This window comes from Caloenas nicobarica, chromosome 1 (genome assembly GCF_036013445.1).
Source record: "Caloenas nicobarica isolate bCalNic1 chromosome 1, bCalNic1.hap1, whole genome shotgun sequence".
Lineage (NCBI taxonomy): Eukaryota > Metazoa > Chordata > Aves > Columbiformes > Columbidae > Caloenas > Caloenas nicobarica.
Window position 1 is genome coordinate 106,173,888 of NC_088245.1, and position 27,082 is coordinate 106,200,969.

The 27,082-nt window shown below is 42.6% G+C and overlaps 1 protein-coding gene across 2 annotated transcripts; it reads right to left on the bottom strand.

Annotated features, from left to right (window-relative positions):
- Nucleotides 1-3,813: 3,813 nt before the first annotated feature.
- ASB11 (ankyrin repeat and SOCS box containing 11) lies at nt 3,814-24,553 on the bottom strand. 2 transcript variants are annotated; one of them, XM_065631760.1, is made up of 7 exons: nt 24,349-24,553; nt 21,248-21,327; nt 18,282-18,389; nt 15,178-15,328; nt 14,838-14,972; nt 13,699-13,890; nt 3,814-10,514 (listed from the first exon to the last, which is right to left on the bottom strand). In XM_065631760.1, the coding sequence occupies exons 1-7, from the start codon at nt 24,524-24,526 to the stop codon at nt 10,390-10,392; spliced, it is 969 nt and encodes a 322-aa protein (XP_065487832.1). In that variant the 5' UTR covers nt 24,527-24,553; the 3' UTR covers nt 3,814-10,389. The 2 variants fall into 2 exon arrangements, with proteins under 2 accessions (XP_065487832.1, XP_065487838.1); XM_065631766.1 differs by lacking the exon at nt 24,349-24,553 and adding an exon at nt 22,967-23,114.
- Nucleotides 24,554-27,082: the final 2,529 nt, after the last annotated feature.

Below are 27,082 nucleotides of genomic sequence, written 5' to 3' on the forward strand. Positions count from 1 at the left end.
AGTCAGCCCTGCTAAGCAGCAGTCATGGTGTCAGGTCCCATTCAGAGCATATTTCCCACTGTGCAGACTGCCAACAAACCCATCACCTTCCCAGGCCCAAAGGCCCATAGCGGATCTTACCAAACTAAGCCAACTTCCATACTTCCCCCTAGCTGATCTCTGTTTCTGCTGCCTGTCAGCACCAGGACACAAGAACACCAACAGCTGAAGAGTGTCAGAAAGGCAGATGGGAGGGTGATAAAAGGCTCATAGGCTGGAGGTATCTAATTAAAGGGCCTCCTCTGCTCTGGTGCTTCTCTTCCCCATTTTCACTGGGGTTAGATGTTCACTGCTCATGTAGCACATTGCATTGCAATTAAGTCTTCCACCCACACTCACAGGCTGCTTTCCAGACCTTGTTGGAGCTTACCTCTAGAAATGTTCCTGATGTGACATATCTCTCACTCTTCTGCCTGTGATGGAAACAGCCAGCATGCTCCAGCTGTTCTCAGAACCATAGTCACACAAGACTTTACTACGGGGAAAGTTACCAACGCCTTATCACTACTGCAAAATGCAATTTGTGGGTTTGCACAAAAAGTAGCCCATGATCCCGTAAACAGTTGTCCTTAACTGGGGCTTCTGTTGGCTTCTGAAAATGGCCTGCAGAAAGCTACACTGCCAGCTCAATTGCTTGGGCTATAGGGGCAGAGAGATAAAATGTCGCTGGACCTTGCATCTGGTTCTGTTCCCTCCAGCATCCTGCTGATATAGCAGGTGCTCTCATTTTATTTTGGCAAAGATGATTAGCAAATTACTAAGGTGAATGAAATTACTAGACTCTCCTGAACAACATACTCGTGTCTCTGCCTTGCTCCTGAAAAATGGCATGGGGTGCTATGGAGAAGAAGGCTTGTGGAATAGCCTAAGTCAAGGCCAAATATTACCATCTGAATGTTCCCAACATTATCTTCAGTCCTAAGAAATCCGCACACCTGGTATGAGGCAGATTAGCTGCTCAGATCAGGAGCTATCCATATTTTCTGTCTTGAAAATACAAAGTTGGGACTGCAATGAGCAGAAATCTACAGCAGTAGTGTGCCTTTGTAGGTCCTTCCTTCGTTGTCTCCAAGCACAGCTTGGCTTTTGTTTTGCATAAGGCTGGAAATCCTCTGAAACAGCTAACGGATGCTGATTCACAATGCTGGTATCATAGAAATAAGAGTTTCCCTTCCTAAAGGATTATGATCTGAGCACAGTAACAAGCATACAAGCTTGCCCTAGTTACCACCCATCCAGCTTGGCCATTTATCTGAATATCTGATGGTGTGGCAGAAGGGAAACCACTTCTGGAAACTAATGTACAGAGTGCAAGGCACACCTGAAGCTGAAGCATTCCGGCCAAAGTATGTGGCAGAACCACCTGACCCTCCCCTTCCCCCAGCTGTGGGAACATCCCTGGTGCACTACAGGCTCCATCTGACCTCTTCTGAGACTACACCTAACCTGGCATGTGGGCCACTCTGTACCACATCCCAGGGTTGTCCCCTGTGTCTTAGACATGAGACTACAGAGTCTCCCTGGGACTCCAACTGCCCTTTGGCTGGCGGTGGAAAGTGAAAGTTGTGCACCCATGTCTTGCACTGGTGGGGTGAAGGGAAGCAGTGGGGGTCAGACCATGTGCTCCTGTGTTCTCCTAGCCTGCACACCCCCTCAGGCTGCTTGCAGGTGCCAGTTCTCCATGCACTCTCCCTCTTCGGGAACAGACTTGGAAGCTGCCTGCAGCTGCAGACCACAAAACAAGAGTTCCTCAAATCATTCTCCATCTTGAAAAGGTGAGTGGGTTGCACCCAGATAATATTCTCTCATCTCCTCTCTTCATGACACTGTTGGGGCAGGCATCTGAAAATTTAGCAGCCTCCTCTCTCAGCTTACTGTTTCTTCTGACAGCTAAGTTTGCTAGAGATTTATACTGGCAAAGAGAATTATCAGCTGAAATGTCCCAAAGATGGGCCTTTTTACTTGCCACACCTTAAGACACATCTGAAAAAAAAAACCAAAACACTAACAAGTGATTTCATGGTCAGTGGCAAAAACATATTTCTTTCCAAGCTGCTGCAAGCATGAAAAACCTAGGTATTTCTCATCCATTTACAATGGAACAGTAGCAGGCAGGGAAATTTTCTTCACAGAATGAGTCATTTCAGCTCAAAGACTTCAATAAATGTCAAATGAGCTGCCATTCCCCCCAGATTCCTGGCAGAGCATCTGTGGTGCCTTGCTACCACGGCTGCTCACAGTGGGTGGGAGGGCAGTGCTTCAGGACCAGAGCCGGAAAGCATTCACTTCCAGCAAAAAAGCGGTGTCAGGCTCAGGGTGAAATTTCTGGCCCTATCTACACCAACAGCCTGTGTGAACCTGCTTGTGGAAACAAGCTGATGTTACTTGTTGGCATTGTTTTAGAGGAAAGTTTTCACCAAAGTCTTGGAAAGCCCTGACCCAAAAAATTCATTCCTGAGTCACTGTAGTTATTCAGGATGCCATGTTTCGTATATATGCCTTGCTGTAAATCTGTAGTGACACCGAAAGTGCAAGTAGCAAAACCGGAATTATCTCACTCATTAGTTAGGGGCTAGTCTGGGATATTTGGGCATGAGCGATCTTTGACAGGTAGTCAGCGATGAAAGGAACAAAGATCCTGGAACAAATCCAAAATATCTTCATACACGTGTCAGGCTACCGGCAGCTGGAACTCACCTTCTGCAACTGCTAAAAGCAAGCATCTCTCTGCAAGATAATAAGGCACAAATAATAAGCAACGGATGTGCCTTTGTGCAGTGTCCTTTAGAACATTTCAGCTTACATTGCGATGGAGACAGCATGAAAAGGGAACAGTAGTGTTTACACAGAGTTTGAGGATGATCTTCAAGGAGCCAGCGATTCACAAAGGTCCATCTGAAAAGTGGGCATATTCTTTGAAACCTATTTGGGGATAGCTATACCCTGGTTTAATATTTGAAAATGCAGTAAAATGATGAACTTTTTAGTCACTCATGTTCTGTGCCCCTGCCACGTTCCCTGTCCTCAACCAGTGTTACACTACTATTAATATTCTTCCTTTAATACTTCTCTTGCAATTGCCATAATCAGTTGGTATACTATTTTTTTTCTGTTAATGCATAAAATGTGAAAAAATACGCCTTATTTTCGTCGTTAATAAACCCTATCACTCTCGTGGGGATTGCTACACTAGCCTTCAAAGAAACACAGGTCCATTGTCACTACCAATAACCATTTGTTCATTGTGACTAGAGTAAAAGAGCTATTTAGTCAGCAGCTATTGCGAGAAAAGTGCAGTGCTAACATCTTAGCTCTAAACTAGCTTCCTCCAGGATTCAGTAAGTTCATGTGTCTGCCTTCACCAAATACAAAGCATAAAGCATGTTCCTCACCATTCTAGAAAAAAAACCCAAAAAAACCCAAACCAAAAAACCAAAACAAAACAACAAAAAAAAAAGACTCCACATACAACTTTGGAATAATGTTTGTGAAGTTAGCGGAGCACAACATGGGCATCGTACAATAAGTTTCAAGGACTGTGGAGCCTTTAACTCTTCTCTTCGTAAGAGAAAAAGGCATGTTTTACTCACAAACACTCCTACAACAGGAAATAAATGTTAGAACAAGTTTTCTCTGGAAATCTCTAAATCTCCCTCCCTTCCCATCCTGTCTGTTATGGCATGTTAACCTCTATAGCCAGCAGGTAGACCTGGCAGGAAATGATCCACCCACCACAAAAACATACTGCTAGCAAGTCCCTGGTAACACACGGCTGAAAATATGGAAGGATGCTGCAAAAATGCACCTACAAAATGCCAAAAAACTCAGCATGTAGTCAATACAGTGGGTTTTTTTCCTTACTGACCTTAGTTTTCATCTTATTTTCTACAAGTTTGGGTTACGAGCATCATAGGCACTAGTGTAGCTGGCTTTGGGCTGGCACCACGCTCCAACATGATGCACTGTCTTGCTGGTGACGGCGGCGGCAGCAGCAGCTCCTGGCTTTAGGCAAGAACGGATGCCTGGAAAGGAGAAGACAACCCTCATCCTACCACCTCGCTGGGGCTGGGATGCTAAGAGCAGTGGAGCAGCTCCCAGAGAGGCTGGCTGGGCAGGGGAGGCTGCTTGACCTCCAGGTTTTGTGACACACGCCGTAGCCTAAAGCATGGTCTTGGTTAGGGCAATTACTGGGCAAGGTCCTGTGGCTTGTGTTATGGAGGAGATCAGACAAAATAACTGCAGCCTTCAGGCCTGAAAAGCTATTAAAAAGCAGGATATTTCTTCTCTCACTGTCTTCAGATCTTTTTCACTGAATCTCTACTTCTGGGGTAAAGGCCAAAACTAGAAAGCCATGTATATTAGCTCATTAGGTTGTTTCAAGAAAACAAGGGTTTATACCCAAACCTTCCTTTCCCCACAAAGACTGGTTTGGGAGTGTCATTTTTCCCCTGTTCCTAGTCACCACAGAGTTTGGTACATCTTCTGGCTAAAAGCATTAAATACCTCGTTACCATAAATACCAAAGTCACTTTATTTTTTTACATAGATAAAACATAATTGGATTCCTCAGATCTCAGTTTTGTGCTTGAAAAAAGTGAGCCAAGTTAGGCTTTGTGATTCTGGGAACCCAAATTTGTAAAAGATAATATCACAGACTAGGGGCATAATGCCAAAAATTGTTATATCGATTATGTGCTGGCGTTTGGCATTTATAGTAGTTTTGTTCTGATTACTATGAATTAAATTTCTGGATATATAAGTTTAATTAACTGAAAAATAAGTTCAAAACCTTTCACACGTGAAACTTTGTCCATTCTTATTAAGTATATATATTAGGTGCAATGGTTTGTTGACTACTCTTGCTTTAGCTGACTTGTTAAAATGCTAGAATGACATGTTCTGCTGATTCATCTCTCTCCCCGCTTCCAGATGTTATTCTCAAATGAGTATGCAAATTATGCTTTCTTCCACAGTTCCTGGCACCTTTTATTGAAGATTTTTCAGTTCCAAACCTGGCATAGTTTCCTGTTTGCTTGCAAAGTGCATTATGAGTTTCTACAAATGGTTCAAAGTATAAGGACAAAGGAATTTTCAAGAAAGAGAAATCAAATTAGGCAGAATGTCTGTGTAGAATAATCTGTATTTGACATTAACATACTATACATCTCTTGTGAAACATTAAAAAAAATCCCAGTGAGGAGCAATTGGTGTGCGAAAAAAGTCAATTTCTGAAAAAAATATGCAAAGGCATCACGAACTGTCAGCTCAGCATATAGGTCAGTGTCAGCTGGATTTTTCAACCAAGAGTCAGTGAATATGTTTCATTTTCATCAGTATCAGACTTGCCGTGTTGCTGTGCTGAGACACACCACCGGAGTTATCAATCCAATAAAGACTGGAGGGTTGTTAAATGCTAATAGCAGAGTTGTGCTGCAGGAGGCAGAGGTCATATTTGGGACAGAAAGGTGTTGAACATCTGCTGGATCTCCTGCCTTGCAAAGTGGACAGCAAGGGGAGGACAGAGAGTGGCACCAAGGGGACAATGTCCCCCTTCGCAAGGGTTTGCACAGGGGAGCACAACACTAATTTCTACTATGGGTGGTGAGAAGTCTAAATAGCATTAGATGGATGTTGACCGGGCTGGAGTTTCCTGGAGGAGGACAGAGTTGGGAGGAAATGAGCTCCCAGTACCACCATCCAAAGTGCCATGGGCATGTCCCATCACAAGAAAAGGGAGCACACAGGTGGACAGATGGACAAAGAGCCTCCCTCTGAGCCTGCTTCTGCCTGAGAAGATGGGATGTTGGCACCTCAGGGCAGATGTGGGGAATTTCAGCTCCTACAGTATGATCACAAGTTTCAGCAGCTTAACACTTTCTCCTGTTTTTAATTTCAGTCTGTGAATGGGAGATTCAGTCGGATGGACAGAAAATCAGGGACTAGCACATCTGCTATGAAAATTTGAATCCTAGAGTGGATGAAGGGTTGTTAAATGCCAATAGCAGATCCTAGAGTGGATGAAGGGTTGTTAAATGCCAATAGCAGAGTTGCACTGTAGGAGACAGAGGTCACCTTGAACACGACAGGTTGGTCAGGAGATCAAAACATAGATCTTTCAGGGGATAAATTAGCAAGTAACTTTAATTTTGTACCTACCATGAGAAACTTTGCTCATTAAACCCTTTCAAAATGTGTTGGTCTATTTATTTTCACTGTTGTATGCCCCTGAGGAGATGACTCACTAGCCAAACTGCTTGCAGATAACTCTGGGAAAAAGTGATCTTAAGCTACAGAGAAACCTATGGAGCCAGGTTTTGGGCCAGGATGCTGAGTTAACAACCAGGGGGGCATCAAGAGCATCGATCTCCACAAGTGTCTTCACAAATTAGCGCAAACCTTGAACAGCAGCATGTGTCCTGCTGTGATCAGACACAGAGAAAACCGGTTATGCGCAGCCAGGCAGCAAGCAAGCAGAGATGCCATGCCTGGAGATAGCCCAGACAGAACCTGGCATGGCCCAATGTCTTGCTCCAGCTCTGCAGGAACACCGTGGCCAGCACAGTCCTGCTCCCCCAAGGATGCACCAGCTGAGGAGCCTGTGAGCAGGACACATGCCATGGGGGTGATGGCTCTAAGCACGAAGGCCCTGCCCTGGGGCTAGGAGAGGCTGAGATGTGCAGGTTCGGAGTGGGGGGGAACCCCAATACAGCAGAGTGGGGAGAGAGGGAAATAACACATCCAACACGAGGAGACAGGCTGACCCTCGCTGAGATGGCTGCTTTTGAAGTGTTAGACTCCTCAAGGAGGAAACTAAAAACCATTTTCTTAGTGACAGAGAAGAAATATGTGAATCCAGGAGAGAGCTGATCAGGAAAGATATGCTCATGAACAAGACTGTAGTGGTGTGAGAAAGATACAGTGGAAACAAAACAAAACGGGAATTGCAAAGGTGCTTGGAGACATGGGAATGCATCTACTGGTACAATGTTGATTGTTGATATGAAGACTCCTTATTTGGAAGATAGGGCTGATACAAAGCCCATTTAACTTCATTTTGCTTTCGATCATGAGCAATGATAGACATACACTGAGTGACAAATGATATCTCGAAGTCTACATCTGGTTAGGTTAAAATCTGTGAAGTCCTCATCACTGGCATTTCTGAGTTCACACTGGATCTCTCATAATACGTAGATAAGAAAATTGATAACTGGCCCAGCAGATTAACAAGAACAGAAGGAAGTCTTTAGGGTTTATTTTGTGCATCAGTAACCTATTTAAGCCACTCCTGCAAAATACTTCATGGCTTAGCAAGCATCCATAGCCCAAGCTCGTGCTTTACGCTGCAAGTCAGTGTCTGTACTTAGAATCAATGTTCATGGTTCAGAAAAGGTTTTCCAATGGCCAGCTTGTTGTGTAATCATTCCTGTGGAGATATGCAGTGCTTTCCACTGAGGGAGATAGTACTGGCAGTTGCTATGGGTAAAGTCATAGAGATGTGGTATAGCAGTGGACATTGCAGTCTTTGTTCCCAGGAAAACCATATATTACCCAAACAACTTGTTTCTGTCAATGATCATAGAATGACAGAGAAGACACTACCTGTTTGGAAGGAAAGAGACCTTGTGAGATTAGTCAGCCCTTCTACTGCCTGAGGAAAAGAAGCTCTATCCTCACCTGACAGATGTTTTTCAAACTCATTCTGAAAAACCACCACCAAGTTCAGTAGTCTTCTAGAAAATTGTCCCAGTCTTTCCCTGTCCTCACATGAGATGGCACATTTGCATAAAAATGAAATACCTCCTCCAGTTGTTTCCTCAGTAGTATTTGCATGCATTGTTACAACACAAAGCAAAGTCAATGAGAATTAAATGGGTAACTTAATCTTTTGAGACGGGAGCAAGAAAGTCTAGGTAAAGTTTCTAATAAAATTTCTTAATGTCAGGACTTCTGAGCTTCTCTTCTGATTTATGAAGGCTCTGTTCCCTTCAGACTCTCTGATATACAGAATTTCAGGAAGAATGATGTCTCCAGGAAGAAGGAAAGGTGAGGTGATTTTTTGATGGGAAGCTAATATCAGCAATAAATATAGGGCAGCTTCTGCTGCTTCTTAACATTAACATTTCTGAGAGGCTGAACAGACTTTGCATTTCCTAAATGGAGATACATTTTTTCAATTTAAAATCCTATGCAAGTGAAATACTGCTTTCATTGATGATCACAGTAGGAAATCAATTCAGTATTGCACATTTTGAAATAGATCCTATAAATTGCCTTAGCTCCTTGATTGCAGTGCAAGTCTGACAACCCACACAGCTGAGTCTCTGCCTCTCTATTTAGATAGTGGGTGGTATTCTGACTGCCGTCTTACAAACAGAGCAGGTAAGCTGGCAGAAAAGACAAGACTGAGAGAAATCTGCTGACATCAGATTAATATAGACATTTCTTTCTTGATAGTATTTGATTTTCAGAAGCTCCTGAGAATTTATAGTTCAAATTTCTGAGATTCATTATACACTGTACTACACAAGGTCATTCATGTCACCGACAACTTCATAGGCAGTAGCTCTTTCCATCAGATAGCACTCAATATGTGAAAACACAGGCAGCAAACTACATCAATTTTTGGCTATAACATTGCAGGTCTGGTCTCATGAACTGCTGGGAGCACAATTTATCTTACTTGTGCTGAATTAATCGTAAGAAACTACGGGAAATGTTAGACCTATGTCTCAGAGAGGGAAACTGTCACGGTGAAATGAAGGGATTAGCACTGAACCAGAGAGGCGGCTGCTGCCGGAGCAGGGACAGGATCTCCAAGGCTGCTGGAAGCCAGGCCCATATTCAGGCTCTGGCAGGCCAATTCCCCACAACTTAAGAGGTATGGGCAGTGAAAATCAGTACTAGCACGCACAGCTCATAATGAAACCACTACATCTCATAGCCTGAAAATGTGTCATCAGCCTTTTGGACCTGTGAAGTTAAGTGGAGACAGACTCTTGTTTAACTCTACTTCCCATTTTACTACAACTAGTGGAACAGCATTGCCTGTCTCGTGATAGAAGTTTAGCAAAACTCAGGTCTGAAGAAACATTTCTTCCCTTCAAACAACCTTCACAAGAAAAACACACAAACCTTTACAGAGTCATGCAGGCATTGCACCAGTCACTGCACCCCAAATTTCTGGATTCAAAGAGGTGTACATTTTTAGCTCTGCTGTGACCAGACTAATAACCCTGTTGATATTTAAACTACTATCACAATGGACAAAATCTCTTCTCCCAAGGAGGAGGTAATGAAAGCCTCTGGAGTAGAGGATGAGGGAACAGACAAGATTGCAACTTCTCCTGGTGAGCAATATCCATGAAGGAGAACATTTAAGTGATGCACAACCATCCTTAGGGGCCCCGCTTCTCCCTTGCTCTACAGTCTGAGGACTTATCTTGAGAAACATCAAAGCATACAAAGCCCAGAAGGAGAGCTACAACTCATTCCTTTGCTTTTCTTTAAACCTTGCAAAGGACAGACATTGAAAGCTGACCTACTGTGCCTACGAAAACATTTGCGGTTCTGTCTTGAAATTAAGCTAAGAAAAATTATTCATGTAAAGAACACAGACAGATCTCAGGTGACATATCTTAGGACTTTTTTAGAAGAGATGAAGGGTTTTTAAGACTTGCACACAAAACCTGCACCTGCTTTGGTCACGTCACTTGCACCTCAGAGGACAAGATGTGTTAATGTCAGGGGCATCTGGGCTCAGGGCAAAGGGACGTACAGTAGCTGAACAGCCAGAGCCAGCTGGAAGTCCTACGGCTCCACTAGACCATGGGAAAGAGGCACAGGATGTGAAGTCGAAGTGGACAAAAGATGTGCAATATATTAAAAACAGCTGATGTTGGGCGCTGAAGGCTTTCATTCTCACAATAGTGGAAGAATAACAGCCACTACCTTGATTTTGATGGTGAGATTGGATAGGCAAGAGAAAGCTGCACAGATACTACAGGAAAAAATATAACATTAAATGCAGAGGTGGGTGGATGTGTGCATGTGCACCTACAAACACGTCAAGTCAAGTCACGTCAAGTGAGCTGTTCATGTACCACAACTCAGGATAGCATAAGTGCATGTGGCAACAGACTATAAGGGAACTGTATCCATAATATCATTCACTCTCTGTGAAAAAGTGTTTTCCATCGGCATCAATTTAAACTGTCACGTAGCAGCTAGCATTTTGTATCCACAGCAGACAGTAAATGATGTCTCTGATTTTTTTTCTTTGATATAATAACTTTGGAATAAACAACCCTTTGTTCCTCTTTCTTTTCTAGTGTAAAGATAGTCACAGACTTATCGATAAAGGAGAAAGTTCTCAAGTGGCTCCGGCAGGTGCAGCTTTCGGATTGCATATAGGCACGACCGACCCAGATGCTTTCTGATACGCAACCGGCACAGCTGGGCAAGGCTGGCAGGACCTGATTAAAAAAAAAAAAAAAAAAGAAAGAACAAGCACCCCCCATCATCAGTATATGGCAGAAAGCAGCAAACACCAGCAAGATTTGAAAATCAGATCAAGAACTACACAATGACTTGCTGAAGTCAGGCAGAGCTAAATACATTATTGTTCATAGTTAACTTCTCTTGTCAAAATTGGTTCAGCAATTTGAAATCTATGAGCACTAAAAGCCTTCTTTTGCATGCACGGCTAGGCTCTTCTGCATCTATCCTTGAGCAAATACTTAAAATGCCATAAATATGTCTGCACTGGAGAGAGAGCCCAAGATGCACAGCCCTCGCTCAGGAAATAAGAAAACTCCCAGCAGTGTTGCAAGGATAAAGACAAGAGGGATTATGGGGAGCTGCAGAGGTGCTTAGTGTAAACCAGCCATAATAGGGTGGATATGGAAAATACAATTAGTTGTTCATATATGCAGAACATGCTTCTTCCGGCTGCTGATGTCTCAGCAAGTACTTGCACAAGTAGTAACTGCAACCTAGCCTTTTTACATGACCACAGTGCTTCCCAAAATAATTTCTTAATGTGTCATCCAATTTTAATTAAGTCTGACTCGCATCTCAAAGATAGAAAGTCTCCCACCCAAACAAAAGGCACCCTGGGTAAAAAAAAAAAAAAAAAAAAAAAAAAAAGGACTTTTTGCCCTTCCTTTGGATTGAGAGAAATACTCTTGTTAAACATCAGAGAGCCCACTGATAGGAAAGTAGGAAAGCTGCCAGGGGACTCATCAGGGTGATGGTGAGGCCAGTTTGGGCAGTGGCTTGCATGGCACCGCACAACACGGTGCTGCCCCGGCGGCTTCCCTGCAGAGTGGCAATGCAGGTGTCCCCAGCCCATCCCACCGCAGGTCAGGTGAGGGGCACAACAGGCACAATCCCACTGGAAATGAGGCTTCATTGCTTCTGCAACTGCATGCTTGCGCATGCAAATGCAACTTGCTGGTGACCGTGTCCCCGACTCCCCTTTGCTTTCCTCTCGCTGGGGCTGCTCCATGTTGAATCTTCACACCTGCTCAGAGGTGCTCAGTTTTAGAGCCTTGGCTCAGCCCTGCCCCTCCAGTTTCTGGCCAAACACTAGTGAACACATCAGTGTTTGGTAAGCAATGGATGGAGATGTGTGCTTTAAAGCCTGTCCTTATATCTTCCAGGTAAGCTTCATAATCTGTGCTTTTACTACAGGAAAATTTAGGAGCCTAAACAGACAGATAGTGTCCCTTTGAGAAGAAATTAATAGAAAAATATGGGATATATAGACAAGAGCACTGGTACTACTGTCACTGGAAGTGAAGAAAGACACCACTATCTCCCAAAGCAGTTAGAAAATCAGAAATATTTTATATTTCACATCACTTAATAGCTAAGAAGAGGAGCAATTAAAGGGGCCCATCTAAGTAACCACAGAAGAAAAGTCAGGGAGTATAAAGAAAACTGTTCAAGATAGGTCCCTGCGGTGCTTATTTCATATAGAAGAACCACAGAAAACACTGAAGAAGTAGGTAAAAAGGACAGTTGTAGATGTTAGATACAGCAAAGTATCTGAAAGCAGGACTGAAGGAAAAGGTGAGGAAACTGAGGAAACTTCATTTCTGAAAAGTGAAGAGCCAGCAGAAGCTCAAACACCCCTAGAGTACCTCTGACAGTAAGTAAGGAGAGGGTGACAAGCTGAAAATTGGAATCAAAAAGAAGGTTCTGGAAGAGAAAATTATTAATATTGGAATATCTCTTTACACAAACTCTCAGTGACACGGGGCAATGGGAGCAGGCCAACTGCAAGCACTGCCTTTGCCCATGCAGTCTGCTGCTGCTGAGCCCTGAATATCCTGGATATGGGGACAGAAGTCACAAGAGGTGAGAAGCATTCAAGCAAGAGTCCTCTCAGAAGGTTTAGACATGACAAATTAAAACTCTGCCTGAAAGAAAGCCATGGAGAAAGGGAGCAGGACAGAAGGATATTAAGCCAATATTTCATTTCCTCTATAAAACTCACCTGTGTGTGGAGGACTGGCACAAAGCCTATGGGCAACACTGGCAATATTAATTTGCCATCCAAGAGCTATTTTGCAGCTGGAAGAGGGCTCTCTGTGCACATTGTGCTTTGCTCCTCAGCAAGGAGGCAGGCTGCCTGTGTGGAGGAGCAGCATTCACCCCCTGTGCAAGCAAAGCTGTGACCTGGGGGGGCACAGATCAATTAACAGGGTACCAGTGAGCTGGGAAACACAGAGAGGGGGCGATGTAATTCAGACCACCCGTGCTACAGGGATATTGCTATTGGATGCATCAAGTTCTGGCTGCACATAGTGCAGGCGAAAATGGCACAAGAGGATATAGGTTCATTTCTGCTCAGAAGTTTCTTCCAGTAGACTAGAAAGATAACTCAAAATACTGTAGAGAGGTGGAAAGTAAGCTGCAAAGGGCAACCTGCCTCCTTGCTGAGGAGCAAAGCACAATGTGCACAGAGAGCCCTCTTCCAGCTGCAAAATAGCTCTCGGATGGCAAATTAATATTGCCAGTGTTGCCCATAGGCTTTGTGCCAGCCCTCCACACACAGGTGAGTTTTATAAAGGAAATGAAATATTGGCTTAATATCCTTCTGTCCTGCTCCCTTTCTGGTTTGTGCTGGGATTAAAGCCCCATGAACCACATGAAAGAGCTGCATGCTGTGATGCTGAATAGTCACCTGGCAAATAACTCTGCTTGCTCCTGGTGACTGAGGGCACACACTCTTGTATCAGTTTCTCTGTGGAAAGCAGGACATTGAGCCACGGTGTGAGGCTGAACACAAGATGGTGGTACTAAAGTATTATCAATGAAGAAACTATCGTGGCAGTTTTTAATCCTTGGTTCTTAGAGTCCAGATAGAGAAATAAGTAAAATTTTCATTGATGGGAAACAAAAGCACAGAACAACTAACTGAACAATTTACCCACTAAATCCCCAACGCGTGGTGGCAGATCTAGCAACAAAACAGATATTTCTTACTCATTTCTGTGTCAGGTGTTGCAGGTTTGAAATCAGTAGAGAAGCTAAAGGAAGTTATATAGAGCATTATTTTTCAAAGCAGTTAAGAAGATGTACTTAGTAAAGGAAATAAATACTGTTCTACTATTTAAAAAAAAAAAGAGAGAGAAGAAAGGAAACCATTACCTTCCCGAAGCAGAAGTGCCTGCTCCACTTTGCTGTTGGGCACAGCAAGATCCAGGGCACATTTGAGTTCAGCATTTCTGCATTTCGGGTCAGCACCATAGTCTATCAGCAAGACTACTACCTCCACGCTGGATTTCCTTGCTGCCGCATGGAGGGGGGTGTCTAATCGCTTCCCCATGTTAACGTTGGCTCCTGGAGTGAAAAAGAGTGCACAGTTAGATCTGGGAGGCAGCAGAAACTGTCTGAACTGGCATCACACGGGCTGGTTTCCACCAGTAGCCTCAATAAATGAAGCGGATGGATGGCACACAGACCTCCCTCATTTCTTTCAATAGCAGCAGTGCAAATCTCAGTAAGTCAAATACCTGCTGTATAAACATCCTTTGAGCCACCAAACCTCCCTGCAGTGGACAGAACAGAGCAGCTTGACCTTCAGTCCAATAGACGTTCAAAACCTGCCTTATGGTCTGTAAATTTGTTAATAACATAAAATCTAATACAGATTATGTTAATTTAATTACTGGAGCAAAGAAAAAAAAAAAAAAACAAACACCACAACCCTTTTAGGTATCTCATCATAATAACTCTGGGAGCACAGCAAGCGCAATGCTTGCCCTGGGCTCTCCAGGCACAGCAGGGCCACATTTCGAGCAGGTGTTAAGTCAGCTAACGCATACTGACAGCAAAAATTTATGCTAGCTCATAGGCTGTGTCCAGACCTGCAGTGATTATTCTCTCAAGCAGCTTTAGTGCTGTCTTCATCATCTGCTGAGAAGCAGGCGAAGTTAATGTTTAGAACAGCAGTTTATCACAATCAGGAGTTGATTTTAGTCCCAATATTAGCCAGCATTATCTGTGCTTCCTGTTGACATTCTAGAAAACTAAAAGTATTTTATTTTCACATTCAGACAGTCTCAGGGATGACTCTGTAACTAGGGCTTTTTTTACTGAGGAAATCATAAATTCTTCATGAATATAGGTGAAATTCTTAATAGCCTCAAACAAGCCTCACAGTCTCAGGCTGCCCCGACACCCTGTGGCAGTAACCCATGATGTTTACAGTGGAGAGGCAGCCCAGAGAGACCAGCAGCACTGGCTCACACTTCCACAGCTCTCCCTGGCCCCTTTTCCAGGTGTACCTAGCTCCAAAAGCTTCTTGACGCAGTCTGTCCTCTGGTACATGCAAGCCACATAGAGTGGGGTCCCGTGTTGCAGGTCTTCTTGGTCAATGTCAACCTCGTGGGCCAGAAGGATCTCCATGCACTCCCTGTGACCTTTGGAGAGAAGAGCTGTCACTGAAGTGCTGTAGAGCAGAATACACCCATATACAACCAAAGAGGCACAAGAGCTGGGAACAAGCCAAGTCTATTTATCTGTACCAGTACAGACAAGTTTTTGTGGAGAAAAATATTCTAAGATTAATCAAAGATGTATTCCTCACCTAGTTATTGTTAGCTTCACCCACAGCCTGAATGTTACCTCTCTTGACCGCCTCATGAATGGGCGAAGCAAGGTGGTTCCTGAGCTGCGGCTTGGCCCCAAATTCGAGCAGCATGTTGACACAGGCCACGCTGCCACTGCAGCAGGCATTAAAAAGAGGAGTGATCCCATCGATGGTGACTGCGTTGACCTGGAACAGCAAGACACACTCAGGATAATCTGATTTAAGAGGAACACCCTTGCAGTGTGCCCCATATTGCACACCAGAAATGCACCAGAAAAAGACGCTCGTCTTGTTTAATTTCAGAATTGATTTTGTTAACAACTTTCAGAGTTACATGTTGCAGCGCAACATACATAACATCCTCCTTTGAGGTCTGTCCTTTTTACCAGATAGCTCGTGCCATAAGGCAGTGACACTGTCTGCTATGAATACTCCCTCCTGGAGATGCTCAGAGGATGCAGGGATTTTTTGGTTTGGGGTTTTTTGGGGGGAGGGGGGTTGTTGGGGTTTTTTGCTTGTTTGTTTGGGGGTTTTTTGTATTTTGTTGTTGTTGTTGTTTGTTTTGGTTTGGCTTTTTGTTTGTTTTTATGTCAAGAACTTGAGTATCTTCATGACTGCCTAGTTTGCCCCAACCCAAAGCCAGAATACACTCAGATGAGGCTTTGCTTTTTAGATGAAAACATTTACTTCGTTTTTAATACTTTGGCCTGAAAACACACTTCCAGCAAAAGAAATTTTCATAGAGACATAGTCTTAACCCCAAATAGAAAAGGAGCTTGAAAGAGTTAGTGTTTATATGCATGTGTGTATAGGAAAGAATTTCCTTCCTTTGTCTCCAACATAAAGACCAGGCAAGATCCACCACCCATCATTCTCCACTGGAACAGCACAGTCCCTGGCTTGTGTTGTCATCAGCACCGTAGCTGCTGTGTTTTAAACACAAAGCAAGCCCTCAGAGGTCATTTATGCAGAAAATCTGCATGTCTTAAATTCTGTGGCACACTGGAGAACAACAATGGTTTACACAAGCACGTGGCAATTCGTGCAATTTCCAAATCATCGAGAAGAGGAAAGAGACAGGAGAGAAAGGGCTGGGGAAGTCCTGGGCCACCAGGGAAGTCAGAGGATCTTGCTACCAGTGCAAGCACAGGAGCTGCATTGCAAAGAGGTCAGAGCACCAGGGTAGAAATACCTCAGCTCACACAGTTTAACTAGCAAGATATTTTGTGTTTAAAGCAGAGAAAGGCAGTGATGTTTAAGAACCTATTGGTTTATTCTGGGTAATTCAGCAGTGGACTGTCTGCAGTTGATACCTTCCTTGGTATCATTTGTCCTTGTTGATTTAACTACTGACTTCTTTATGGTGCTGTAGGAATTAAGTGTTTTTCTCACAAGGTGCTTTTCCCACAATTACAAGCCAGTCCTTGCCATTTCCAGTGTTTCGGTCCTCACACCTTCAGCAGGCTCCAACCATGCAGCAGCCAGTGCGAGGCCACATTCCCCATGTGAAGCTGCACTTGCAAATCGGGCAGGTCACCAGAGGATGCAGCCCCTGCTCCTTAGTGCCTCCTCTGCTTGCTCACTTTCAGGGAAAACCAGTGGGGAGGAACAGATCTAGCTGGAAAATAATCATAACGAGGCCAGGAGGTGGGCAAGCCAGCACGGTATGGGGAGATACCAAGTACCACAGCATGAGAAACATCTGTCTGGTCAGATTTTAGAGCCCGAAACACAGCTTGCTCTTCCTGAAATTGCAGGGCTCTCATTAAGACTGTTTCAACAGCATCATCACTACAGATCTTGTCCTCCTCCTTGATCCTCCTCTCCTTCTGCTAATTGCTGAGCTAAACTATCCCCCCTCCTCCATAGATTCACCAAAAAAAAAAAAAGCAGCTTTTATGCTTTGGGGGTATCTATATTTCAGACAAATTATGTGCTGCAGCCCAGCACTGTATTCTCCCCAGTCTCACTGGGCAGGTGTGGCTGGAGCTGCTAGAGGCACTGGGGTTCTATCGGTATCATTTCACAACAGGGCCAGTGATTCAAGCAAGCTGGTAGCCAAGAGTAAGCAGGGAGATAAGTGAATAAGAAAAAAGTCATCTTTGCTTACCCTCTCCACTGGGCATTGGCTTAAGTGGTAAAAGAGGAAAGAACAGTAAGCTGTTGTGGAGTAAATGGTTTAGTAAAAAAAAAAAAAAAAATCATAATAATAATAATAATAATTTTTTTTTTTTAAAAACGAGAACACAGCAAGAAAGGAGAGCAGCAGAATGGCACGTGTTCTCCCAGAAGTTAGACAATGGCCTGTTGACTTTATTTATGAAGAAACAGCTAGGGAAAAGCAAAAACCAAAGGAACACCAGAGCTATATATTATACCAGGAAGAGGCTGGTTACTTAAAGAAAGCAACAGGTAGTTCAGAGATGTTTCTCTGAGTTATAAACAGGCATTGCCATTAACATACCAAAATCAAGTAAAACTGAGCAGAAAGAAGTTTTCCTTTCATCTTTCTAAGGGATTGAAATTGGCATACGGTTTAGGAATTTAACAAAAGTATTTTCTTCTGCAGAGGATAGTTTGTTTGCCTGTTTTGGTGTTGCTCAGTTTCCTGCCATATGAATATATTTCTTACATATTTCTTATATATTTCATCCACCCCTGTATCTCCATTATTAACATGTATTCCACCTTACGTTCAACTGGTGGATATGTTATTTTATTAGCAGATAAAGTGTTTCATTTCTTCAAACAAATCTATTTTTACTTATGTGAGACTTTCAGACTATCCCAAAGAAAACTGGAGGTAATTCCAGTGATCATTAGCGGGCTGGGGGGGGGGGCGGGGAAAGGAGGTAAGTCATTTTCTTCAAGGTTATTTTCACCTAGCACCTCTCATTCCTTTTCTATTAATTGTGACTACATTCCACATACAGAGAGAAAACAAAATAGAATAACAGGGTGATCCGAGCAGCTGCTGAGGGAAGGCAAACCCTTCACCTACAGAAACAAAGAACTGTTTTATCTTTCCCCGTTTCTGCCTGAGACGCTCCTGTCCGTCCACAGCTTGGTCCTGCCCCACACGCGGCCTGTCCGACATCCAAAAATCTGCGCTCCAGGGGCCCGCATCCCCAGAACTCACCTGAGCGCCGTTCTCCAGCAACGCCTTCGCGCAGGCCACGTGTCCGCCCAGGCAGGCCTCGTGGAGAGCCGACACACGGTCCGTCGTCACCAGGTTCACGTCAAAACCCTGCAAGGCAGGGCGGCGGGGGTGTGAGAGAAGGTGCGTGGGTTGGTTGGATTAATGCTGTTCAGTGCTTCAGTGCTCGTCCCCAAAGATGGTGATGAGGTTAAAGAGGACGCAAGGACGAGCTGTGTCTCCTGTTTCTTGTTCTTTACAATGCGTGGTCAATTGCACAGAAGATATCATGTTTGTTTAACTGATAAGGGTGGCATTACCTCCCCTATTAAGGCCAGCACCAGGAGCTACAGCTGGTGGGACTCAGCTCCCTGAACGGGGACACCCCTGGCACAGGTATCAGCAGCTCGGCCGGAGCCCGCAGCCCCTTCAGTGGGGAGAAACAGGCTCCTCTCAGGTATGGCTCATCCCACGCTAAAGCAGCTGTTTCTAGCGGGTCGGATTAATTGTGTCGGAAAAGTACTTCAACTGACTGTATGGGGTGCCCAGTGTGTTTCACCCAGAGCTGGTAAGTACAATGGTAGACCCGTAAAATAGATGAGACAAATCCCACCCACGAATTTGTTCCTCTTACTTGACCACCCAGACACATTTTACGTCGGAGGGAAAGAAATGTGATTTACAAATAACTCATTACAGGTATTAGCCTAAATGACAGTTCTTACATCTATTCCTGCTCAAACAGAAAACAGACATATTCACAAAGGAGAAAACAATTGTTATATGTGTTTTCCCAGAATACAGTTAAATCTGCTAACTGGCCTGGAAGCAGCTCCACCTCCTGCTTCGCATCTTGTATTTTGTAACACAGTTGGTCTCTACCTGATGTGCTATAAACGAGACAGTACACAAGATGGCAGCAATGCACTTTATGGTACACAGTAGAAAATGCGATGGGCAGAAGTAAGTATCTGAGCAAAGTAACACTGTAAAAGTCACCAGTCCCGATGCGATGAGCATTAAAAGAAAACACTTCAAGATAGAAGTGCTATGATAGAAAAACAATTGTTTTTCAGTAATGCGAAAGTATTAACATAAAAGCTATCCCTAAAAATTTCTTACAAATTACATCAGTGCCAGGGGAATAGATAAAACCTTGAAAAAAATATAGAGATAGTTCCATTTTTCTAATTGTGTAGATGTTTCATATTTAATGATCAACATATTCCTTCAAGAAGAATGTCAAAATGTCTTATAGAGAGTCCTGATAAGAAGAAGAGAGCTATTCTCAATCATTATTCAGATACATATTTTTAACAAACAAAACGCAGTCATTGCAAGCAAATCAGCAAGTACTGGTATCTTGGGTAAACAGCAATCCCTTCCATTATGAGACGGAGAATGATTTCTAGATCTTACTATAGCTCTTTGCCAACCATCGCTCCTGTTAAAACTTATTTTCAATGTATGCGAAAAATCAAACTCTTCTTTCGGTGATGCAACAGGCAGTGGTGAGTTCTTGAGCTCTTCTGAAAATCGCGCACACCATCATCCCCTTATGTCCAGATGTCCCCTGGGGAGCAAAAGCCTCACTGGCTTTCTTGAAAGCTGTGGTCCTATGGCAGAGACTTCTGAGTCTCCCACATATACCCCAAGATATAGCTCCATATTTAATTTTAGGCAAGTAGTGTAACTATATTAGAAGAAATGAGCAATGATTATGCTGCTCCATGAACAGCTTTGTCCCTACATTTATCACGCTGTGGTGAATCAGCTCCAATTCCATCTCTACAGACATTGCTGCCTCGATCTCTTTTCATCAGCAAGGACTTTCATCCTTCACTCCCAAAATTAAGTGTCTTAGTGAGAAGAAGAAAGGGTAGATTAACTAAATGATGTATGACCAAAACACTGGGTGCTTCTCCAGTGTATAACCATGACCAGTGTATAACTGGGGCATCTAGTGTATAACCACAACACTGAGTGCCCCTCACTAATAAGATGGTATAAGGTCAGTATAAATGGAAATAGAGTCGGAAAAACAGCAAAGCGCTGAATGAATAAGCCCACTTATTATCCCTAACCTTCATCACTTCCTTTTCCATAAAAATCATTTGATAGCAGCAGGTGAAGGTAAGAAGGATCAGGAAATGGGAAAGATTAAACTGACTATAAACAACAACCTTTCAGCTGCAGCAATGCCTCAGCAAATGTCTGGAGCAGAGGCTTTCACACTGGCAGCTCCACTACTTAGGGATATTATCCATTCAAGCTGCAGCCCCACTGGTAAAAATTATTTACCTTGAATATAAAAAGTCTGATGGCCAAGTCACAGAGCTTACACTCAGGGGATTAATTTCCCTGCAGTTGTCTTGATTGAGAGCAAGGAAAGCAGGTGCTCATTTCATGCCAGATGAGGGCATTGATTTTAAGCAAAGGTGGCAAGGAAGATGGTTGGCAAAGCATGAAGAACCATAACCTGTCCCTTTGCAGCTGTCCACTTTCATATCCAGCTTCTTGTCCTTTCTAGTATATTCTTTCCTCCTCTCTTTCACCTGAACCCTCAGATTCATTTGGAGCAAATGGTTTCAGGCTGACAGCTCCCTCTTTAGGAAGACCATGCTTGCTGTTTTATCAAGCAAGATGAACTTTTACAGCTTTCTACCGATTTCTTTAAATAGCTGATGTATATGTTGTCCCTATTCTCAAGTCCAGTTGCATGATTTATCATTGAGAAAGCCCAAGGATCATCATTTATCATACAGCAAGGTACAAGCTGTAACAGTTTTTTTCCTGGGCTAGTCCCCAGCATCATAACTAAGCAAATTAATTCATGCCTAAAGGCATGTACAGGGGTATATCATTTATACAACTGTATTTCTTATTCCCTGCTGCAGTCTATTACCAACTCACAGATACAATTCAACAGAAACTATGCTGCTTCCCAACCTCTACCTGTGGGCTTTTACCTGTGCAATCAAGGTTTTCAAAGACAGAAGGCGTCCTTGGAAGGCAGCCTCATGAAGAGGGGACCGGTCTGCCCAGCTGCCTGAAACAGCAAAAGCATAAAAGTTAACTTAGGTAAGCAACAAAAGCAGATTCTAGGAGGACAGGGAAAAAACAGCGGCGTGTAAAGGCAGACCATGACTGAAATCCATGTGGGGTCAGCTGTGAAACTGCTTGATAAATCGATTTCAGCAGAGCAGCTGAGGGCTCAGCACCCCTGAGAAAAGCAGCCACTCACTGAGGGACCTAAACAAAAGCTTCTTGGCAGAACTTTTAAAAACATCTGAAAACATGCTTCAACGGAGACCATGAGTTTAGTGCTGCTGGGACTCACCCAGAGACTTCACAGCCCTGCAGTTCTCCTATTCAAAACTGTATCAGCCTCTGTGTTTCCCTGGGAGCTTTTGTCACAAATCGTATTCCAGCTTCTCATGTACTTCGTTAAGAGACTCCTAGCAGGGAGAAGCGTCGGTGACTTGTCCATCAAATTAACTCTGGCATGTCCCTGGCAGTTTTATGTCCTGAACTGACAATTTCATAAATAATATCCCCCAGCTCAGACTACCAGGTAACAGGTTTCATCATTCTCCTCACTGGAAGATTCCAGAAAAGACATGGAAAAATATATTGTGCCTGAAGCTCTACTTTTCTTCCTTAATCATTTTGAGTTGTTGAACTGTTCAGACTCCTTCATGTAGACTAGCTTGCCCCTTTTCTTATCTTAATCTACTTGTGTGCCAAGAAAAACAATTTCTTGGCCTAGCCACTACCTACAGGCATAGTCAGTCAGTCCAGGTTAAATCCCTGCAACTCAAATAGAGGGAAAATTTACTTGTCCTATGTTAAAATTTATAACCACAGTGCAATAAAGTGTGTTCTAAGTATTTCTCCAAAGGCCAGCTGCATTTACAGTGCCAGAGGACAGAAGCAATACAAGTGTTTGCATTCACGCTCTACTGTACAGAAACCCCTTGAGCACAGTATTTGAAACACTTGTCCTGTTTAATTTTTTCAGCTACACCACACGCCAGAGGGAACGGAAAGAGTGATTTATCTCCATTTCAGGTGTTACCTGAGGCAGGGAGAAATCAATGAGAGGCACAGACGCATCCCTGGGGACTTCAGGCCAAGGACGCAGCAGAAGTTTTGGCCTTGGCCAAGGGCTCCTCCTTTTGTTACCCGAGAACCAGGGTGCACTTCAACTCATGGGGTTACAGTTTTAACTATAGTTATTATGCTTGTTCCTGTTTATTTAAGGAGATGCCTTAAGAGTAAGGCAAAAAGCTGGCATGGAAAGACCAGCTGATGCATTATGTGACCAGGCTCCTAAGGACCAAGCAGGATGTACCAGGTGAAATGATGAAAACAGGAACCACACTGGGACCGAGAAACGTTTTCCTGAAAACATCCAAAACACCCCACATCCCTCATCATGCTGGTGACTGAAATAGGCAAGCTCAGTTCAAAAAGTTAGAAGCCATTGTAAGTGACAAAAACCAGGGCCCTGAAACAGCAGGAAGATTCAGAAGTAACTCAGACAACAGAGCTATAGTGCTTTGTTTAACCTTTTACGCATATAGTATATGTAGCATGTGCAAGCACATTTCACATGCATTCACAATGCATGTGTACGCACACAGATGCCTCACCATGAAAACACATGCTGCTGCATACCAACCTACCTCCCTGAAACGTGTGGCAAATGTAAGTCCCATATGGGGCACATCTTCCCTTCACAGTTGTGAGTGACATGCCTGAAAATACTGCGTCTTTTAAAATTTCTACAGATAGATTAAGCAGCTCTGCTGCTGCTCTTGCTGCAGTGCTTCACTGCAAAGAGAAAAGGCTGTGAAGCTCCACCTGTAATCCAATATAGTCCCCCAGCAACAGCATCACATGATCTTATGTTTTGAAATATTATCCTTAATGGCTTTTTGCAAATGGCAACTTGCAGATAAAAATATGTTGCAGTCTGCAAAACGTCAAGGCACTTCAATAAGAACCTACATGAAGGAAAAACTGCTGTTTGCCACATGTCCGACTACAATTGCATGAAGGCACTTCATGACAGTAATAAACGAATGTAGTTCTATTCCAGAGAATAACAAAATGGTCAATGACCCAGAGAGAGACATGCCTGTACATAACCGCTTTGTAAGAAGTGCTTTGCTGCAGTATTTCTCTTGGCCAGTTCTTACTATCTCTGCTTTGGATGGACAGCTCACACCACCCATGTTCTGCTCATGTTCGTATGCCTGTTCATGGCAGCACTATTCATCATGAAGCAAGTCCCCAACAAATGAGTTACATAACAATTTCTGATGTCACAAGGTTGATATGAATCTTCAAATAGGAAAATATCTTCTCATTAGAAGTAAATTTAAAATACCGTGTCATTTTAATTAGCAGAATTACCGGGCATGCAAACACACATCTATTCATTATTATGACAGTGATATGGAGGAATAGAATCACTTGGGAAAAGAAATAAAAGAAATTTTAAAAATCTAATTTTTTTAAAAAAAAGTACTAGATGGCCTACTAAGCACAATAGACTCCCATGCAGTATATTTTGCAGAATAATTTTAGCTGCATTCATTTTTATAGTCTGATTTAACAAAACAGGGATTCTTGGCTTAGATTCATAAAGTCAGTAGTTACATCCTCCTAATATCTCCTTTCAGAAAATCAACATGCTAAAACTTTTCCCAAATATTCTCTGGCAGTAAAGCTAGCTATTTAGTAAAACTGTCTATAACCCCCACTTAAATAATGCCTTGCTTCCGAGAACAATCTTTTTATTTACCATAGCGCCTTGAGCAAATGTTGTCCTCATTCTAGCTGCGTAATTGTTGGGGTCTCATATTTTGCACACCTAAATCATGCCAACACATACTGACACTGCAAAGACCCCAGAAATGGAAGGCACTTCAGGTTAAAACATTCATCCATGCATTTAGCAACAGATTCCTCATTTCAAGCAACTCAGTGATTTAAATCCTAAAGTTAAAAAAATGTAGCGAATATACATTTAAATGTTAGAGTGTCTATATTTTCAGTTTACCTGGTACTATTCCATAGATCTCTTCTGCTATCCTGGCAGCCTCTTTTCTGTTGCCTTTAACAATATAGAAATGGGTCAGAAGAGCCAAGGAAATCTTAATTAAGAGCTTGAAACAAAACAAAGCAAAAATGGCAAAATAAATGTTAGTGAAAGCATGGAGTATAGAACCGCCCTCCATTTTGGTTTGCTCTTTGAATAGTTTCTCAGGTTGGCTAAGTTGCACCCGGCTATTCTTGGTATCATGTGTCATCTATTTTAAACCCTCCAGAACCTGCTGTTCCTCAGTTACCAAAAATACAGTCTGGTTTTATTTGGTATGAGCTATTTGATACTAAATAACAATACCAAGGATAAGGTAGTTTGAACATCCTGTGACATACAGGAAACAAATAGAAAATCCTTTCCAAACACTTACGAATTAGAATAAATTTTCAGAGAGATGCTCTCCATACCTCCTGAAAGCCTATCCATCCACATTATATTTATTCTTTGATGTAGCAGTTCTGTTTGCAAAAGCTGCACTGATAAAGTTGCAGAAATTGCTCAAAGATACTGCAAAAAGAATACTTTCTGTCTTTCCCTTCTTGGTAACAGGCCTTACTGGTACTTAGATGGAGAACAAAGGCAAGCATATCAAAGAAAAACATCATCATGAAAGAATCTGAAATAAAACCACATATTTTCAAAGCCAGGGCTAAGAAGTCAAAGTTATTCTAGATGAAGAAAAAAATATATTGAAAGTGTGTAATGAGAAACAAATGATAACATACTGGTATTTTCCATCAGTCAGGGGTAAATAATAATACCCATTAATATCTCTTGCAAACAGCATCTTACTGTTTTAAACAAATTAAAATATTTTTACGTTATCCATCATTGATTCAAAGGTGTAATATTTGAAACTGAAGAAGATGCACCCTTTCTTTAACTGTGCCTTTTTCTTTCTAAAGGCACATGCCTTCCATAAAGAAGAGAGTATTTTTTTCTGCATGTAATTAGTTGAATCTGTGTAGAATACACCATTTCCTTTTCATTTAAACTTCTCTTGATCCCTGCTTTCCTATATGCACAGCAGGAGGGAGATTTATTTCTTTCTTTGGATCAGCTCCTTGCCCAGGCTCTCTTGCCCTTCAACTTACAACACCTGTCAAGGCAAAGAGCAGGATGACTCTCCTCTATTAGCAATCCCAGGGAGATGGTGGATATTCAGAAGGAAATTTTACAGCAAATTATTTCCCTGGACATTTTAAATGAAATTTGTTTTGTTTTGCAGCAATACAGCTGGCTCAGTACCTTGCTTTTTCCAGCACTCTGCCCTCCCACGTGCACCAGAATTCTATATAAAATACGTGCAGACAGACTGAAAAAAAACAACCCCAAGATATTTTTTCATTTTTGAAGAGAACCACTTTTTTTACAAAATTCTGAATTAAACAAAGATATTAACTTTTTAGCAATAACTTAACACCTTACATAAATATTACCTATACTTTTCCTTCCACAGTAATATGATATACCTGTAGAAACAATAACACCTACAAATAAAAAAACCTGTGTAATTTTAACCACTTTAATACTGTTTGCAACAGGACAAGACACTTGAAGACACAGATTACATGGCAAGAGAAGTTCAGCTAAGGAGTCAGAGAAAAATAGGCAAGTTTGCTCAACTGTGAAACAAAAAGGAGAAATTAGCAAACAGAAGTGGACCCAAAACACTATGATCAGGTAGCCCTAGAAAAATATGAGATAATGAAAACACTCCTCCTGAAGCCAGAGGAATAACAAAAGAACAGAATATAGGATGCAGATAAAAAGAACAGAAAAAGAATTATGATCATTACAAAGAAAAGGTCAGACTAAATCATGGAGGAAACTTTCTCATGTAGGATCCACAAAACTGGTACTGAATAGGACATAAGATGTAGCAGCACCTTTTTAGAGAAAGAACATAAAACAGACTTTTGCTTGCAAAGGAGATCCATTGATCTTCTTTCACAATCAGCTTTCCAGGTATAGTAGGTAGAACTGGACAAGTCCACAACCCTCAGAAGAATACAAGAAACTGGAAATCAGACGATTTCCACTGAAATTCTCTTATCCCTTTATGAGGGTGAAACTCTGACAATAATGAAAAGCTCCTCAGGTAGTCTAAAAAGCCATGAGGAGGTTTGACTACTTGGAAGTAGTCACAGGAACATGACTGTTCCAGAAGGACAAGCTCTATTTGCGTAGTAGAAAAATCATCCTCCTGGCTTCAGAGCAAGACAACTAAAGATTTTTTTGTTAAATGATGGAGTCACTTGGAAAAAGCTCATGTTCTTAGTGCACAAGGACACTAGGAAATGTACTGTGGTGGATTAAAAAAAAAAAAAAAAAAAAGAGTGGGAAGATGGCTGAACAGCACGGTGGGAAGTCTGAATACTGGTGAAGGTGGCAGTCAGGTAAGCCATAGCAAGACCTGGTCGATCACTTGGACATGCCTGGTATTTCTGAAACTAGAGAACGGTGAGCAACATGAGTGTGAGAACACACATAACGCAACAGAAGAGCGACGACAACCCAGAAACAGGAATCTCATCTTTCCTCCCTCCCTGTTTTGGGCAGCATCATTGTGAGCTGAATGAGATGGATCATGCAACTTCATCAATAGCCTGGAGTGAACAAGTCAGCCCTGCGAAGAAAAAACATACCTTATTGAGAACTTCTGCAGGATGCCCAAACTGCTCCATGA